This window comes from Bos javanicus, chromosome 3 (genome assembly GCF_032452875.1).
Source record: "Bos javanicus breed banteng chromosome 3, ARS-OSU_banteng_1.0, whole genome shotgun sequence".
Lineage (NCBI taxonomy): Eukaryota > Metazoa > Chordata > Mammalia > Artiodactyla > Bovidae > Bos > Bos javanicus.
The window spans coordinates 99,784,161-99,802,024 of record NC_083870.1 but is presented as its reverse complement, the minus strand read 5'-3'; the positions used below and the strand labels follow the sequence as shown (position 1 = coordinate 99,802,024).

The window sequence follows — 17,864 nt, the reverse complement described above, 5'->3', positions numbered from 1 at the left end:
ACCCCACCCCACATCTATTTTCTCACTAGCACTGCGAGCCAAGTGCAGAGTGGACAGATCTCGGATTCACTTCTCTTTTTCCTTCCCCTGTCCACGCTCTGAAGGAGGGCTGAAGGACAAGCAAAACAGCCCAAAGGCAGCAATGGAGAGGCGCAGCAGGAGAGCTGGCGGCGTTATGGTTCACGGGGGACGCTCAGACATACTTATGACTCTAGCTAGAAAACCCCGTTAGTCGCAATTTATACTTGGTTTTCACCACAGCAGGGCTGAGGGAGCCGCTCGTGGAAGCAGCATACCTCTGACGCACTGCCACACATGCGATATAAGATTTTATGGCTTCGCACACAAAAAGATAGAGTACCTGGTCTATTTTGCATGGAATCCAATGGAAGAGGGTATGCCAGAAGGGACAGATGGTTAAGACTTTCCTTGGAAACAGAACTTGTTGAAGGAGAGTTGTTTTTGAAACTAGGAAGAAAAAAATGTAGGAAGGCAGAGAAGTGAAAAAACATATTTAACTCCCCTGTTTACAGTGGGGGGTGGGTGGGGCAGGAAGTGGGATGGAGACATGTCATCATCTTACAAAGGGCTGAAAGCTCTTTACCTGGAGCCTGTCCATACACTGTCTTGGGACTTTAGTTTATTATGTGTGTAATCATTTGATAAAGGCTTCCTCAGGGTGCAAGGCTCCACAATCAAGCTGGTCCTTGGCTCACCTCCTTTCCTTGGCCTAAGAACTCCTCTCAGCCATCAAAGCCCAGCTCAAAAGTCTCTCCTCTCTTATAATAAGTTAAGGTTTTCACAAATACTTTGGAAATCTATGCAAACAGATTACTGTACTGTACTGTGTTACTGTACAGAACTCAAATAGGGTCCTCCGTCCACTGCTTCCAAACACCCTGCTAGCAGCTAATACTAGAGCACTGGTTCTATTTGGCCTTGAGCTCTCTCCAACGTCCTAAAGGTCAGGGCTGTCTTCACCTGCTCACCCTGTGTCTTCTAAGTAAATCATGGTGCAGTGTCAGATGCATACCAGGCATCAGAAAATGTGCACTAAAATAAAAATGATACGAGAGGACACACATCCTTGGGCTTAGGTGCAGGCCTGTCACCAGGCCCTCTAAGTACCAAGTGTACACACTGAAAGAAATACAGGGACACCTTTGCCCTGTAGGCAGCACAGAGAATTCATTCACTGAATTCCCTGAAACACTCCCTCTCAACAAAGCCCCCTGACTGAAAGGTCCTTAACTTTCTAGCAAGAAGCCTGTCTCTGCTATACGATCAGCTGATGTGTCTGCTATTTCAGAGGGAGTGAGCACTTCCTTCACATCTGAAGACAGACCTCAGCTAGTACTTCACTGCCTCCAGCCCTCGCTTTCCTCTTGGGCAAGGCTTAGGGGTCCACTGCTCGTGTACCAGTGGAGGTGAAGCTCGAGAGGAAGCACACTGACAGGAAAGGTGTGTGGGCTTGGCGTTGGGAGACCTAATGACAGTTCAGTTCAGATATTACCAGATGTAGCACCAAGACCAAGTTACTTTGCCTCTTCAAAGTACCAGTTTCCTCATCTACAGATTAGGTTTAAAAATAATACCTGCCCTTTCCAGCAAGCTATGAAGACCCAGTGTTTTACATAAGATAAAAGTGTTTCAAAAAACATGTGTATGCATAAGTCTGTATGCACATACACAGAGGAGAAAGACTAGACAGAAGTACATAAAAATGTTAAACTATTACAATCTGAAAGTGTTGATTATGCACCAAGCACAGGTATTTTACATACATTATCTCTAACTCTCACAATAATCGCCAAAGGTAAGTACTTCACTGTATTTCAAGTGAGGAAATTGAGGCTCAGAGGTTAAATTATCTGTGCATGTTAGTTGCTCGGTTGTGTCTGATTCTCTGCGACTCAATGAGCCTGCCAGGCTCCTCTGTCCATGGGATTCTCCAGGCAAGAATACTGGAGTGGGTTGCCATTCCCTTCACCAGGAGATCTTCTCAACCTAGGGTTTGAACCCAGCTCTCCTGTATTGTGGGCAGATTCTTTACCATCTGAGTCATTGAGGGAAGCTAAATTATCTACTGAATGCCAAACATCTAGTTAGTTGTTTAACTGGAATTCAAACTCAATGCTGCCCTTTCAAGTCCAGGTTATGTCTGGTCTATAGCAGTTTTCTCTGTGTGATGGGGTGATTTTTATTTTCTTTATATTTTTCAGTATTCTCCAAATGATACCAATGATGTTTACTATTTTATTTAGTGCTATTACTGTTTCAGTCAAGTTTTTATTTTTCAACAAAATATACAATAATATTCTCTAACGTACATTTGAATTTAGTCTGTACAGCTTTACAAATTATACCTAGATTTCTTTATATCAAAATTCAACATTAGGTGGAGAAAAAAACATTTCATGAATTCTGGTGCCTTGAATACATCATTTTTATAATTATGAAAAACAACAAATACCATTTTAATTTTTATTTTTATAAATACTATTTTTTAAAAGGAAAAACTTTGTGGAAAAAAAAAACCAACTCTAAAATAATGCATTGAACACTTGTGTCTGAGATACACCCTTTTAAGTCCTGGCTCTTCACACTGTGTGAGCTTTGGTAAATTGCTTAGCTTCTCTGAGGATCAGTTTCTTCATATACAAAACAAGGTCAGAGTAAGGCCCCCGACTCTCTACATCAACAAGAATTTTCTGAGGATCAAATGAAAAATGAGAAGTGAAAGCACTGCTGACTTATTCATTCAACAAACACTATATTTATTGGGCACCTACTGGCTGTCCAGTGCTAGACACTGAGAACACAAGAGAAGACACAGTCTCTACCCTGATGGAATTTAAATCCACTGGAATTTAAAACCATTCCAATTCAGTGGGATAAGTACTATGACAGGGGAGCACCAGGTGCTGTGGAGCAGAAGACAGGCATTTAACTCAGTTTGGTCACTAGAGGAAGGGACAGCTAAGCTGACACCTGAAGGATGATGCTGAAGGAAGCAGCCAGGTGGGGGCTGGGGAGAGAGATAGAAGAGGTACACGGCCTGCAGAAGAGGCCGTGTGGCCAGCTAGTGCCACAGCAAGTCATTTAGGCTGGCTGGAGTGCAGAGGACGTGGGGAAGTGGTGATAAGTTAGTTGAAGGGGTGAGCAGACGCAGATCATATGCAGTCTCTCTATCATAGTATCATCACCATCACCAGTTTATGTGTTTCTATGCCTCGGCTTAAGTTTATCTTGCTTTCTCCATTAAAATAAGAGGAGGGATGCATAGTCTCCTTTCTTTGTAAAACACATTATCAAGTGAAAGTGTAGTAGGTTGGATCATATAAAGATATATCATATCTTTATATGATCCAACCACCAACCTAGTTCCTGCATGTGGAGAGGGCCCAGAGAACTCACAGAGCGCAAATGCATTGAGGGGGCTTATCCCGTAGGACTACAAGAGCCACAGATACTCCTGACATCCAAGTACCCATCCACTGTTCAGCCCACAAGCTGACCTTGAGGCCCAGCTTCTGACAGAACTGTGTGATTTCTCCACGAAGTCTTAGGAGCCACACTGCCCCCAAAGGCACCAGATCTGTTCTCCACCTTTCGGTACAGCTTAGAGAGAACTAACCAGCACAAACATCTGGTATGTGACACCAAAGATGATCATTTTTCTCCAAGAACATGACTTTGCTAGCTAAGTCGGCTTGGCAAACTTAGTTCATGCTCCTCTCCCATCTACCCTAGAATTCTTGTTAAGGTCTATAATTCACTTTCCAACCTGTGAGAGTAGTTCCCTTAGTCACTGGAGCTTTCTAGAGAATGAACAGTGGTGACAGTAAGCTGCTGAGGATAATTATTCATTCAGCTGTCTTCCCAGTCATCAGCTGGCTAAGGGCCCCCAAACGAATGGAGAACTAAGAAAATGAAAGGAAACTGAGGAAATGAAAGGAAGGGTGATGGACACTCCTTAGGAAGAGGCTGAGACTAAGGAATCTGGGCAGAGGATGAGGCAGGGAGGAGGAACTGGGGAGCCTGGCCTGGAACATTTACTTCTCTGAAGTAGTAGTAACAGTAGTAGTAGCAGCACACACACCACACTGACTTGATGCTTACCACACGCCAGGCAAAGTTCTGAGCATTTTACAAATACCACAGTTTACATAAACTGACTTACTCAATCGTTAGAACTCTATAAGGTAAGTATAATTATTATACACATTTTACAGATGAAGAAACTGGGTACAAACAGATTAAGTAATCTGCCACAATTATACTGCTAGTAAGTGGCAGAGCTGGGATTTAAATCTATAGAGTCTGGCTCAGAATTCAAGCTTTTAACTATTACAGTATATTTAAACATGAATGCTGAAAGGCAGAAGGGGACAGGCAGCCAGAGTTAGCCAGGTGCCAGACAAGAATGCTTTTATCTAGAAACCTTAGCATGGAGCCTCCCCTCCGATGTGCTGTGAGCTACTGATCCTCTCACCAGCTGAACAACATCACTTTTTCTTGTACTATGATGTCAAAAACATTGGGCGGCTCTAGCTTACATAAAACAAGGTCATGACTTACCACATTATCATTATTAATCTAAAATCTAACTACCCAGAAATTTCCTCTCCCTTGCTCTCACTGAGGCAGTTTTGTATTTTGTGTTTTGGCCTGTTACAGGATGAGTTACCAGCCAGTCCAACTACGTTATTCCATGGCAGTTCTGATATCAGGACAAGGCTACTGTATTCTTCTGTCTGACTGATTAGTTGGTTGATTTGGTTTCTGGTGGTATCATTACTATGTAGGGGACAAGATCAAGGGAAGGGCACACTCAAATGGAAGTCAAATTTAACACATGATGGATGAAAGGAGCACCTTGTGAAATCAGCTTGTCCTGATCAAAGGACAGCCTGTGAATGTGATTCCAAGGGTCTACAGTATTTCACAGGTTTGCCCCAGTGTCCAGGGTGCAGCGAGGCTGGGCAGCATTATGCAGACTGCAGCCTACCACTCAACTACAGTGAGGCCCACTAAGGCGCCAGTGGGGTGATGATTCACAACAGGCCTCAACAGGGTGGGGATGGTAAGATTCCCAGGGGCAAAAGGTCTAGTTTCAGGACCATCTTCTTCCTCTGTTCTGATTATGGGCTCATGTGTAGCCTTCAGAGCTGTCACTGCATCATCTGGTAGAAGGAATGAGAACAGGAAAGGTGGAGGGGGTAAAGGGAATGTGTACTTAAGAAATGGTAAACAGGAAAATAGAACTACCATATGACCACACCTGGGTATTTTTCTGAAGAAAATGAAAACATTAACTTGAAAAGATACCTGCCCCCTAATGCCCACAGCAGCATTATTGACAATAGCCAAGATATAGAAACAACCTAAGTATCCACTGATGGATAGGCAGATAAAAGAGTGTGAGATACACACACACATACATATATTCACACAATGGAATAGTATTCAGCCATAAAAAAATGACATCTTTCAATCTGCAATGATACAGATGGTCCTTGTGGGTATTAGGCTAAGTGCAATAAGTCAGACAGAGAAAGACAAATACTATGTGATTAGTGAATGTAACTTATATGTGAAATCTTAAAAAAGAGAACAGACTGCTCATTGCTAGAGGTGGCAAGTAAAGGGTGGGTAGTCAAAAGGTACAAAATTCTAGTTGTAAAATAAATAAGTCATGGGATAGAATGTGCAGCATGGCAATTATAAGGGCTTCCCTGGTGGTTCAGTCGGTAAAGAGTCTGCCTGCAATGCTGAAGAGCCAGGTTCGATCCCTGGGTTGGGAAGATCCCCTGGAGAAGGAAATGGCAACCCATTCCAGTATTCTTGCCTGGAGAATTCCATGGACAGAGGAGCCTGGCAGGCTATAGTACATGGGGTCACAGAGTCAGACATGACTGAGCGACTAACAGACGTCTAACACAGGACAACTACTCTTAATAATACTGTATGGTCTATTTGAAAGTTGCTAAGAATAGGCCTTTAAAATTCTCATCACACACAAAAATTCTGTAACTGTGTACAGTGATAGATGTTAATGAGACTTACTGTGGCGGTTGTTTCACAAATATCAAATCATTATGTTGTACACCTGAAACTAATAAAATGTTGTATGTTGATTACGCCTCAGTTTAAAAAAAAAAAGTAGCAAGCAGGAGTAAAGGACTGGATTTGTGTGAGCAGGACAGTATAAAGAGCCGAAGTCAGCTCACCCAAACTTATTAATACAGCCCACAGGGCCCTTCAACATCTGGTGCCCATCTACTTTCCAGCCTCACCAACCTTTAGTCATTTATTCTTTCAAGGAAAAATGAAGAATGGCTAGTTCAGCTTGCAATTCACAAACAATCTCAAAAGTGCTTTTCCTCAATAAAAGTGCTGTGCTTTGATATAGAGCAGGAGTGCTTTGCACATTTTCACTGTGTCACATGGAATATTAAAAAGTTGTGTACTCAAGGAGATTCAGTAAAATTAATGATTTCTATTGCCTCATTAAGGACAGATTTAAGTGAACATGGTATTAAAAAAAAACAACTCTAAGTGTGTAGTGGTAAAGAATACAATGACTGTGAGTACAGTTCAGTGCCACTGCCAGGGTTTGTGCTAAGGCACCAGCAGTTTGCCTGTTGTTGCTCTGCAACAACAAACAGCATCTTGGCACTATTATGAAAACAGCTTTGACCTTGTAGATACCCTGAAAGGTTTCCAAGGCTCCCCAGGGTCTGCAGAGCACATTTGTGAACCACTGTTCTAGGCAATGGGGAGGGATTGGCCACCGCTGGAGCTGTGCTTTAGGGCAGGGGTCCCCAAGCTCCAGGCCTTCTGTTACATCAGTGGCAGCACTAGATTAGAAACAAAGTGCACAGGAGATGTGTAATTCACCTGAATCATCGCTAAACCACCCCCAATCCCCCGTCCATGGAAAAACTGTCTCCCAAGAAATCAGTCCCTGGTGCCCAAAAGGTTGGGGACCACTGCTTTAGGGCCATCAAAATGGCTGTGATGGCAGAACAAACTGTAGGCTGGAGGGCAGAGTGAGGCTGTGGCAACCCAGAGGAAAGCAGGGAAGGAGTGTAGCTGAGGTGGGGACATAAAGGAAGAAAAAGAGGTGAGGGGTGTTATGGGGAGAGGGAATGAAGCCACAGAGGCAAAGCTGGTCCTGATCCTGCCCAGTGACTGGAGATGGAGGAGGAGTCAAAGACCACTACCCTCCTCAAAGGAAGGCATGGGGCCTAATGTCTCTCCGTCCCCACTGTCTTGTATGGAACCAGGCACAGAGGGTTACCTCAATATATGTTACCTAATCAAAGTCAGGTAATGTAAGAACAGCAGTACCATCAGAGAATGGGAGAATCCACCAAGGGCAGCTCGTTGGGGATGGGAAGCAAGAGAAGTCTGTGTCCCTGGCAAGCTTCAGCCAAAGGAGGGTGACATAGCAGCAAAGTAGGAAAACTCACAGATCAGGATAAAGCCAGTCTCACCTAGCCCACAGCTAAACCAATCAGCAAATGAGGCACTGTTGTAACTGTGAGGCATGATGAGACCTCAGGTCAGCATGTCATACAGAACCCTTCAAAAAGTCCTCAGATACGTTAAATTTATTTTAAAAACCTGAAAAGATATATTTCAAGATATTATTAACAGCAGTTACTTGGGGAGAATGAAATTAAGTGGGTTCAGAATTTTATTTTTTATAGTTCTATCGTATTTGATTTCATTTTGTTATGATACAGTTGTTTTACCTTTAGGGAATAAATGTTTTATTTACTGCATGGTTTTCCTTATGAACCTCTCTGCCATTTTCTTCTTGTGCTTCTCCCTGCTTAGTAACTGTCTTAGGTGTGCCAAGGAGCCCAGCTAATCCCAGTTGCCCAACCGAACACTGAAGTCTCTGACTAACTGCTTCCTCTGGCAATATCAGATACAGATCTACACTGCTTATGGAAAAGTTCGCTTTATGCCACTTTGCTTTTATGAAAGACCTTTGTTAGTATGTATACATTTTCAAGAAATACTAAGAGGGTTTTCCTTTTTATGAGAAAGGATGAAAAGTGAAAATGGAGTTCAGCACATCTTGAATGTTATAGTGGCAGCACGCACCGTGGGCAGTGAGAGCGGCACCACTGAACTCCTTCCCTAGGAACGACACTCAGCATCTAGCTGATGGAGCCTGGAACTCTCTCTGTGAGCATCTGTGCTTGATCTCCATTTATTTTGTGCATCCATTAGCAAGATGTGTCCTAACATAATTGCTTTACAGCATTTCGGCTTAAGGAAGATTTCACCAGAAGGTCCTACTTTCAGATAGACAGGAAATCTGTAATTTCAACCTGACGCAATCTAAAGCGTTAAGTAAGGGACTTCCCTGGAGGCCCAGTGGTTAAGACTGAGTTTCCAATGCAGGGGACACAGGTTCGATCATTGGTTGGGGAACTAAGATCCCATGAACCATCCGGTGTGGCCAAAAGGTAACAAACTTTTTTCTAAAGTTATGTAAAATGGGCATCCAATCTTACCTATAGGTCAGCCCAACTCTGCGAAGCGAATCCTCTGTAAACTTGAAACTTCAAATGCAATAATGCTTCTGTCAGGGGCTGCTGTTTTCCAGCTACAGGAGAGCTTTCAATGGCCTCTGTGCACAGCAGACATTATTCAGTTCTCCATCGGCCTCTGCTTCATCACATATGGCATGAAAATCTTCAGAAAGCAGAAACGTAAAGGATGTAAAAATATTGACTTAATGACCAGAGAAGATAAAGATCAACCTGTATTCCCTGAATCTGTGTTATACCAGTAAGTAGGTAATCACAAGGCAATCATAGATTTCCCCAGTCTTTAAAATCAGGCATTGGAGCATTTAAAATGCTGACACAAAGCTTTGACTTAACAAGTGTCTGGTTTAAGTTTTCAAATTATGCTTCCACTGTGGCATTCCAGACCCAAAAAGAAGTAATTGGACTCGGATAACAGATAGGGACACCTCTGTTCCCCGAAGAGCCTCGCGCAGAAGGTAAAGGCTGCCACTGCTCTGTTGTCCACTTAGAGATGAATGAACTCTGGGTCCATCTCCCAGTTGTCAGGTCTAAGACTCACAGTGGGGAGGCAAGAGTCAGAAAGGAAAAGCAGATGCTGAGAACAGCAGGTGGCACGAACAGGAACAAGGTTTTCTGCCAATTGCCTAACTATTGCTGGTTTTCCATCTGATGACTTCATTTTCCAAATGTCCACTGCTATTTTTAATCTCATGGTTCCACTTATCAGCTGCCAAGGTTGATTTGTCAATTTCTCTATGCAATGAGTATGTACTTCCCCTTTTCCCAACAGAAAAGCTCTGAAAATGTAGTTTAAATCCAAATTCTAGGCCCTTGTGCTAACATTTCTAAAGTGTTTTCCTAACTGGAAGCCGGATGTATTTCATCATTACCTCAAATCACATGTCCCAAACTGGACTTGTCCCTAACCCCCAGCTACCACTTCCTTCCTCCTTTCCCTTTTTCTCTATCACATTATCACCCGGCCAGTCACTCAGCCACAGAACCTTGAAATCATTTCTAATGTTGCTTTCTCTTCCAACCTCTTAAGCTCCAACTATTACTACGGTCAGGCTCTCCTTCAGCCTGGTATGTAGTTCCTTGAAAAGTAACACCCATTCATCCTTCCAGGCCCATTATAAATTACTGAGGGAAGTCCCACAAATTACAGGAATAGTCCCTGACTTTTTTTCTACTTCATCCAACATTGAATTGAAAGCACATCTACTATTGTAATACTTAGAGTTGGCTCCCCTCATGCACACGTGGCTCTCCCATGAGGCTGTAAGCTCCTCAAAGGCAAGGACGTATCTTTTTCATCTTTGTATTTCCAGCATCTAATGTAGTATCTGGCACAAAAAGGGGCTCCAGTTAATATCTGAATGAATTATTTCATCCATAAAATATTTCTTTATTGTTCAGAAGAGAACATTAACACACAGAATAATCCTTCCTATTGTGCATTTTATTCCCAAACAAATCTCTGTGGCCCAAGGAAACTATTTCCAAGGTCCACGAAAGCTCAGGTTATGTTCCCTCTCCCTGTGGCCACAATGCTTCCAGGGACAACCTCGAACACCCTTGACTTTTAACTCTTTGCTTTCAGTCTTGCCATAGGTTTGAATCTCTTGGCCCCTTCTTGTTGCCTATAGTAGGGGTTGGCAATTGTTCTCTGTAAAGGGCCAGAGTCAGTATTTTATACTTTGTGTGTCACATGGCCTTTGTCACAACAACTACTCAATTTTGCCTTTGCAGAGCAAAAGCAGCCAGAGATGATATGAAAATGAGTGAGTGTGGCTATATTTCAGTAAGACTTTATTTATGGATGCTGAAGTTTTAATTTTATATGATTTTTGTGTCACAAAATATTAATTTTCTCTTGAACTTTCCCTCAGCCATTTAAAAATGTAAATGGCTTGCAGTCCAGACAAAAACAAGTGGTGAGCCAGATATGGACTGTAGGCCATAGTTTGCCAATCCAGGTTTTCTTTCCTCACCAACTCCATCCTTCTACACATACACACACACACATTTCTGTTCATTTCCACCTCTAGTAGAGCTAAGTAAAAACAGTCTTCACAATTCCTTTATGGACTTTCATGTTATTCTGTTTGGAGCCACTCCAGGGCTGGGGAGAGAGAAAGTGAGTGGGCTTTTGAGTCATTAGGGCCTAGATTCAGAGTCTAGCCTTATTATGTAATAATGAGGTAACCCTGGACATAATATTTAACCTCTCTTGTGTTTCACTGTCATCATCTATCAAAAGGGAGCAATAACATCTATGTGACAGGGATTTTGTGAGAATGAGCTAATCTGGATCAAGTTCATGGCACAATGCCTGGCTTATAGTATGCACTCAATAAATAGTTAATTGTTACTCTAGCTTGGGATATAGCTTCCTCAGATCAGCTGTGACTCTGGAAAGCAATCCAGCCACTCTGTAAACTACAACTGGGCAGCAGAGAGAACAACTGAGAGCAGAGTACAAAGGCAGAGACAGAATTTGGAGGTTTTCAGACACGTGATCCAGGATTCTGAGTGCCTGGTTGGCCCCGATTCCTCCTGACACCATTCCAAATTCCAGTGGGCCTCTTTTCCTCCTCAGAAAGAACTTCTGACTCTCACGCTACCTGAATCTTCTTAGCATTCCATATGAAATATCCAGAAGAGCCCTGGAACCCTCTCCTCATTCCCACACCTCTTCCTGGTGGGAAGGGTGGGAAAGGGTGAAATGTGACCGGGCCAAATCTCACAGACTGGTCTGCCACCGGATCTTACACAGGTCAAGCACCCAAGTCTCTCTCAATTATTCACGAATTTTCTGCTGTACAGGGAATGAATTTTTTTCAGAGTTCAAAAACTCTACAGAAGCTTTAGAGAAAAAAAAAAACAAGTACACAAATAAGACATTTCCCCCCATAAAACATCAGTCGGGGTGCAGATAAGACAGATAAGCTTGTGGTATCTTTGTCCTTGATCCAAAAAGCCAGATTTGAGCCTGGCACTTTCCTGTTCCAACACTTCTAATGGGTATCTACTGCCTCTGGAATGACCAAGCTCCCATGCTGTCACTCAGGGCCTCCACAGTCTTGCCCTAGCCCACCCCTCCGGCATTATATCTTACCACTCCTCTACAGAAGTCCTCACCTATAGCCCAGGCAAAATGGATAGTTTCTACCTAACTTCACTGAACAGTTTCCAGCTTCCCACACTTGTACATAACTCAGTCACAGTACCTGTAGCATTTTATTGCACATCTCCCCCTAGACTGTGAGCTAGCCACAGGGCAGACTGTCTGATTCACCTCTGGGTCCCCTACCCCTAGCACAGTGCCTGACATGGGGCAAACATTCAATAAATGTTAATGAATGAATGAAAACATCTGAAGTTATTCTGCCCTTAAACTGCTTTAGTTGGATTCCTATTATCAGACTAAGCACAGTCTAGGTCATTGTTGAGAAGGAGAAAGACCTAAGAGAAAGAAAAGCATGACCAATGTGATCCAAGCAACAGAAAATATGTTTTAATACTGAACTAAAAGAAAACATAGCTGTTTAGCCTCCAGAAGAGAAGATGAGGCCCAATTTGATTCTGGTTTTAAGTCTACAAAAGGTTCTCATGAGAAAATCTTGATCTCATCTTCCCTTATAATCAGAGGGAACTTTTCCATATTCATGGAAAGTGGAAAAAGAAAAAAACAGCTTAAGTTCAGGCTAGAGGGGCTTAAATCGGAGAGAGAGAAGAACCAAATCAGGTAGTACTTTTCAAAAGACACTGTTACTGTACTTTTTGGCAAGTGAATTGAAGGGGTTTGGCTGAGTACTGTTTTTCTGGGCTATGCTACGCAATTTGTGGGATTTTAGTAATCTGACCAGGGATTGAACCCTGGTCCTCAGCAGTGAGAACACAGAGTCCTCTGGACTGCCAGGGAATTCCTGGCAGGCACTTTTGTTAAAGGCTGTGCAAAAGGAAATAAACATGCAGCTCTGTTCCTATTTGCTGTGGAGACCAGGTGGGTGAAACAAAAGTCAGGTAAGACTTTTCTAATGAGTCACTGACTCTGTTTTTTAGCCACTGACTTTTAATTGACCCTTTTCCTACTGGAACTTTTTGTCATATCATCCTTTGCAGGCATACCTCAGAGATATTGCATGTTTGGTTCCAGATCACTACAATAAATCAAATCACATGAATTCTTTGGTTTTTTGGTGCATTAAAAAGTTATATCTATACTATATGGTAGTCTATTTAGTACGCAATAGCATTATGTCTTAAAAAAAACAATGTACATACCTTAATTAAAATTAATCATTACATTAAATCAATTTAATATTATTAAAATTAATTAAAAATAATAAAATACACTTATTGCTAAAAAATGTTAACCATCATCTGACAATACATAGTTGCCACAAACCTTTAATATGTAAGAAATACAATATTTTCGAAGTGCAATAAAATGAGGTATGACTATGTTTCAAATTTTCTTGATGGGACAATGGAAAGAAAGAGAAGGCAATGATATCAGAGTAAGACAGTAGGGAAATGGTCATAAAAATATACCTTCTATAAAACCAATACCTAATTGGATATCAATAATAATTATCAATAGTATTACTATTGGGACTTTCCTGGTGGTCCAATGGCTAAGACTCCATGCTCCCAATGCACGGGGTCCTGGTTCCATTCCTGGTCAGGGAACTAGATCCTGCATGCCACAACTAAAGAGCTCGTGTGCTAAAACAAAATGTTCCCATTCTCCAACTTTCTTTACCTCCTTTCTGAAGACAGAATAAAGAGCCCCAGTCTCGGCATTTGAAGTCTTGCAGTATAGTGAAAAGAACACAGGTCTCTGAATCCAACACTAACAGGTTTGAACCAAGCTCTGTCATTTATGAGCTACATGACTTTGGGCAAATCACTCTAATCTTTCTGAGGTCTAGTTTCTTCATCTTTAGATTGGGGTTAAATATCCCCATGTTATAGGATTCTGAGGATTAAATAAATTATTGTGTGTAATACATCTAATATACTCAGCCACAGAGCAGAGTAGAGACTAGATAAACGTCAGTGTTCTTCTCTTCACACCTCTATACATTATGGCCACAATTCATCATTTCAGTTTATTTCCCTTTCTCACCAAACCCATTCCTCTCCCTCTACCTCACCCCCACCTCTAGACCACTGCCCAGGCTGTTCCTTCTCACTGGAATGAACTTCCTTCAAGGCCTAGCATAAATTTTCCAACCTTCAGGAATCCTTGCTGAACCCCCTTTGGTCATGTTGGGATTGATTTCTCCTACTTTGTTTACATTCTTTATTAGATTTACTAGAGTCAACCTGATTTCAGTTATTTATGTACTTATCTGTCTTGCCAACTACACTTGAGGGAGAAGGCTCTGAAAAGACAATTACTTATAGGACAGCAGGAAATGTGTTGCTCTCTTCTGTGTATATTTCTCAATACCAGGGTCCTGTATGTAGAAAGAGCTCAATATGTGTTTTTGAATTGAATCTTGCCACCATGGTTTTTCCAGTAGTCATGTATGGATGTAAGAGCTGGACTACAGAGAAAGCTGAGCGCCGAAGAATTGATGCTTTTGAACTGTGGTATTGGAGAAGACTCTTGAGAGTCCCTTGGACTGCAAGGAGATCCAACCAGTCCATCCTAAAGGAGATCAGTCCTGGGTGTTCATTGGAAGGACTGATGCTGAAGCTGAACTCCAATACTTTGGTCACCTAATGCGAAGAACTGACTTGTTTGAGAAGACCCTGATGCTGGGAAAGATTGAAGGCAGAAAGAGAAGGGGACAACAGAGGATGAGATGGTTGGATGACATCACCGACTCAATGGACATGAGTTTGAGTAAACTCCGGGAGTCGGTGATGGGACAGAGAGGCCTGGCATGCTGCAGTCCATGGGGTTGCAAAGAGTCGGACATGACTGAGTGACTGAACTGAACTGAATCACTGACTGACAAACTTTACAGAAAGCTCCTGGACTGAATTTCTAAAATTCTGCTCTCACTGCCTGACTTGTTTAACACACAATTTTTAAAGTATACTGATATTCCTAAACTAAGAGCCACCAAAACTCATGCAGTTTGCTTCATTCTATCACCCACTCTTTCAACACACTCTGGACTCGTCTAAAGACATTTCTTCAGGATATAGGAAGACATGGCTGGGAGGACATCACTCCCTCATGGAGGTAGGTGACCCTGAAGAACTGTTCTACCCCATCAGTTAGAACGACAGCCACTGAAACCATATTAAAAAGCAAACAGTATTCTAGGCCAGAATACTGGAGTGGGTAGCCTTTCCCTTCTCCAGGGGATCTTCTCAACCCAGGGATTGAACCCAGGTCTCCCACATTGCGGGCAGATTCTTTACCAGCTGAGCCACAAGGGAAGCCCAAGAATACTGGAGTGGGTAGCCTATGCCTTCTCCAGCGGATCTTCCCGCCCCACGAATCAAACCAGGGTCTCCTCCATTGCAGGCAGATTCTTTACCAATTAAGCTATCAGGGAAGCCCATAAAGCAAACATAAAGAACCCAAAAGTAGATCTGAATGATTTCTAGGTGCCTCTGTTCCCAAGTCTACAGAATACATAGTTTTGACATGTCACATGTAAAGCACTTAAAACAGTATATGCCACATAATAAGTACTCAATAAATGTTCGATATTTTCTTATAAAGTAGCAGACTGGAAGAAAACAGAGTCAGAATCTTTCACCTTTCATATTATCTCTACCACTGACTCATGTCTTGTCCAGTCTTGTCCCTTCCCCTGTCTGGGCCTCTTCCCATCTGTAAAATCGAAGAAGAACCAGATGTTGCCCAAGCTCCCTGTACCTTCAATAAGGTATATTTCTCTACAATCACCAAAGAGCCTTCCTGTTACAGATGGTGAAGCTGCTGGCAAGGAAAAATGGTAGCTGCTGGTTCCCAGAGGAGAGGGGCCATGGCAAGGTCAGAACAATTGATTGGTAAACCACCTGTGCACCTTCCCCTGTGTGAACTATAACACATTCAGTGCAGGTTCCTGAACAGAACATCACCTCCTTGCCAACAGAACTCACAGCAAAGGCAAGGCAAGAGGCTGAAAACAATAGTAGCAATGATGGATTCTGCCTTGTGCAGGATTCCTGCACTTTCTTACCTTTGATGCCTATAATTAGGGCACCATCAATCTAAACTAGGACTCTCCTTAGGCACAAAAAGAAGAAAGAACACAAAGGCCCACTCCGAACCTGAAAGCTCATAAAACAAAGACCAAAGTGAATATATAAAAATGTCACTGACTCATCTGACTGCACACATTGCAGAGGCCTACTATGTGCCAGGCAGAGGAGGGATGAAACAGACATGGTCCCTTTCCACCAATGTACTCAGAGCACATCCTGGGGGACATATCCCAAGGTATACTGTAATCAGAGCTATATTCAAGGTGTAGTTTCTGCTACAGAAGATGGGAAGGGGGCAACTAATCCAGTAGTGGGAATCAGAGAAGCTTCAATGACAGGTTACAGGAGACACAGGCCTTGAAAGATGAAGGTGGGGACTCTAGGAAGAGTGAATAAAGGAACATGCAAGGGAGTACTTGAGGGAAATTTAAAAGAAAAAAGTTTATTTTGCCTGGGCCATAGGGTGCAGGTTTGAGAGAACAAAGAGAAATGGCAGGAGAGCGATTTGGGAACAGATTATGGAGGGGCTTTTCCATGAGGCCAAGGAGTCCAAACTCCATAAGGTAGGCAACAATGCCAACCAAGGTTTCTGAGCAGAGATATGTTGAGAACATTTCTCAGGAAGATCACATGGGCACCCATGAAAAGGAAAAAGGAACCAAGTTACTATATTACTATGGGATCTTCATAAGTTTGGGCCAGAACCCAACAGCTCCTGTTCACAGAACTTACTGCTCAGGTTCAGCTTCATGCAATCCAAGTTTAAGAGGTGCTCCCTTGCTAGGCCCTATAACCATCAAAATCTGCTAGCATAATAGGCCTCCCAAAGTCAAGAACTCAAGTAGCACTATGGATCACAGAAAGGGAAGAGCTGATGTGGGAGAAGTTGGGGAGAGATCACCAAAGTCTCCAGCTGCCCCAGCTCCACATTAAAAAACAAAATGAAACACCAACCTTCTTTACATTACTTCCAGCCAAGCCTTCTTTACAGGGGCTGAAGCTAAGGATAGTGGGGCTGAAAGCGCTTGGGTCAATGGCTGAAGATCCAGTGAAATAACAGACATGAACTGTCCAGTTCAGTGCTGGGCATATGAGGACTGGTCAAAAAGCACTGACCCAACCTGTAAAGTCAGCTCCACCTGTAAACCCCACTGAGGCTTCAAAACCTAGGTCACCTTAACTCTTCCCCCAAGGCCTTTCTAACGTCCAAAACGACCCAATTCCTAGAAACCACACTCATTTCACGTACCAAATATTCAGCACCCAATTCATGAGAGGTGCCACATTAGGGGACTGCAACTCACCTTCACAATGACCCTCCTGTTCCTTTTTAATAGAAGAGAAGCTAAAGCTCTGGGTGGGAAAACAACTTACACAGCTACTAAGTGGCAGATACAGTCTGTCTCCTTAGGGAGTTAGTTTCCAGGCTACCTGTCAGATGGTCAATGGCAGATCAAAGGCCAGGTGAAGGCACACAGCTAGTTAGGTGGCAGAGGTGAGATCTGAACCCAGGACTGCCTGACCCAAACTCGAGCATTTCCAACATTTCAATCCTGTCACCCACGCTGGCCTCTGATCTGCCACTGACCATCTGACAAGGTAGCCTGGAAACTCCCTAAGGAGACATTGTATCTCACACTATTCTCTCTCCTCACAGGACAGCGACCCACACACGTCAGGAACTTTTAAGTGAAAACAGTTCACTTTAAAATAATGGAGTGCACAGATATGAAACATTCCTCACATGAAAAACTATTCATGACGTTGGACTGCCTGAGCCTCGGGCCCAGCCATATAGCCTAATACGTACCGAGTCTCAAACCCGCCCCTGGCTAAACTCCGACGTCGGACACCTGTCACAAGCCAAGCCCCAAACCCAGGCGCCGGCTGAGCCTGGATTGGAGACACACGATGCGCCCAGAGCTCGTCCCGGACGGAGCCTCAAGGAGAGTCTTAATGAAGCTGCTCCTTCAGCTGTCCGCCCCCGCCTGCCCGGCCGGCCGGCAACAGAATAGAATCTGGTCGTGACCTCGGGCCGTTCTGAAAGCCTTGACAGCTCCTTCCCAGGAACAGGACTCATTCACGGGCCGCCCCTCCCTCCCCCGTGGGCGCCCCATTTTACTC

The 17,864-nt window shown here is 43.2% G+C and overlaps 2 protein-coding genes across 5 annotated transcripts in view; both read right to left on the bottom strand.

Moving 5' to 3' along the window:
- The window catches only part of MKNK1 (MAPK interacting serine/threonine kinase 1), a 36,468-nt gene extending 27,840 nt beyond the window's left edge, over positions 1-8,628 (bottom strand). For 3 of the 4 annotated variants that reach the window (XM_061412089.1, XM_061412092.1, XM_061412091.1), the window contains exons 1-2: positions 8,538-8,627; positions 362-468 (exon numbers count right to left, since the gene is read on the bottom strand). In XM_061412089.1, coding sequence (XP_061268073.1) covers positions 362-377 — 16 coding nt within the window. In that variant the 5' untranslated portion in view covers positions 378-468; positions 8,538-8,627. Of the gene's footprint in view, positions 1-361; positions 469-8,537 lie in introns of all 4 variants that reach the window. The other variant, XM_061412090.1, reaches the window with a different exon arrangement.
- MOB3C (MOB kinase activator 3C) overlaps positions 504-17,864 on the bottom strand; it is a 30,149-nt gene continuing 12,788 nt past the window's right edge. The window contains exons 5-6 of the transcript XR_009735465.1: positions 8,538-8,718; positions 504-7,632 (exon numbers count right to left, since the gene is read on the bottom strand). The gene's annotated coding sequence lies outside the window, so the exon portion shown is untranslated. The remainder of the gene's footprint in view (positions 7,633-8,537; positions 8,719-17,864) is intronic.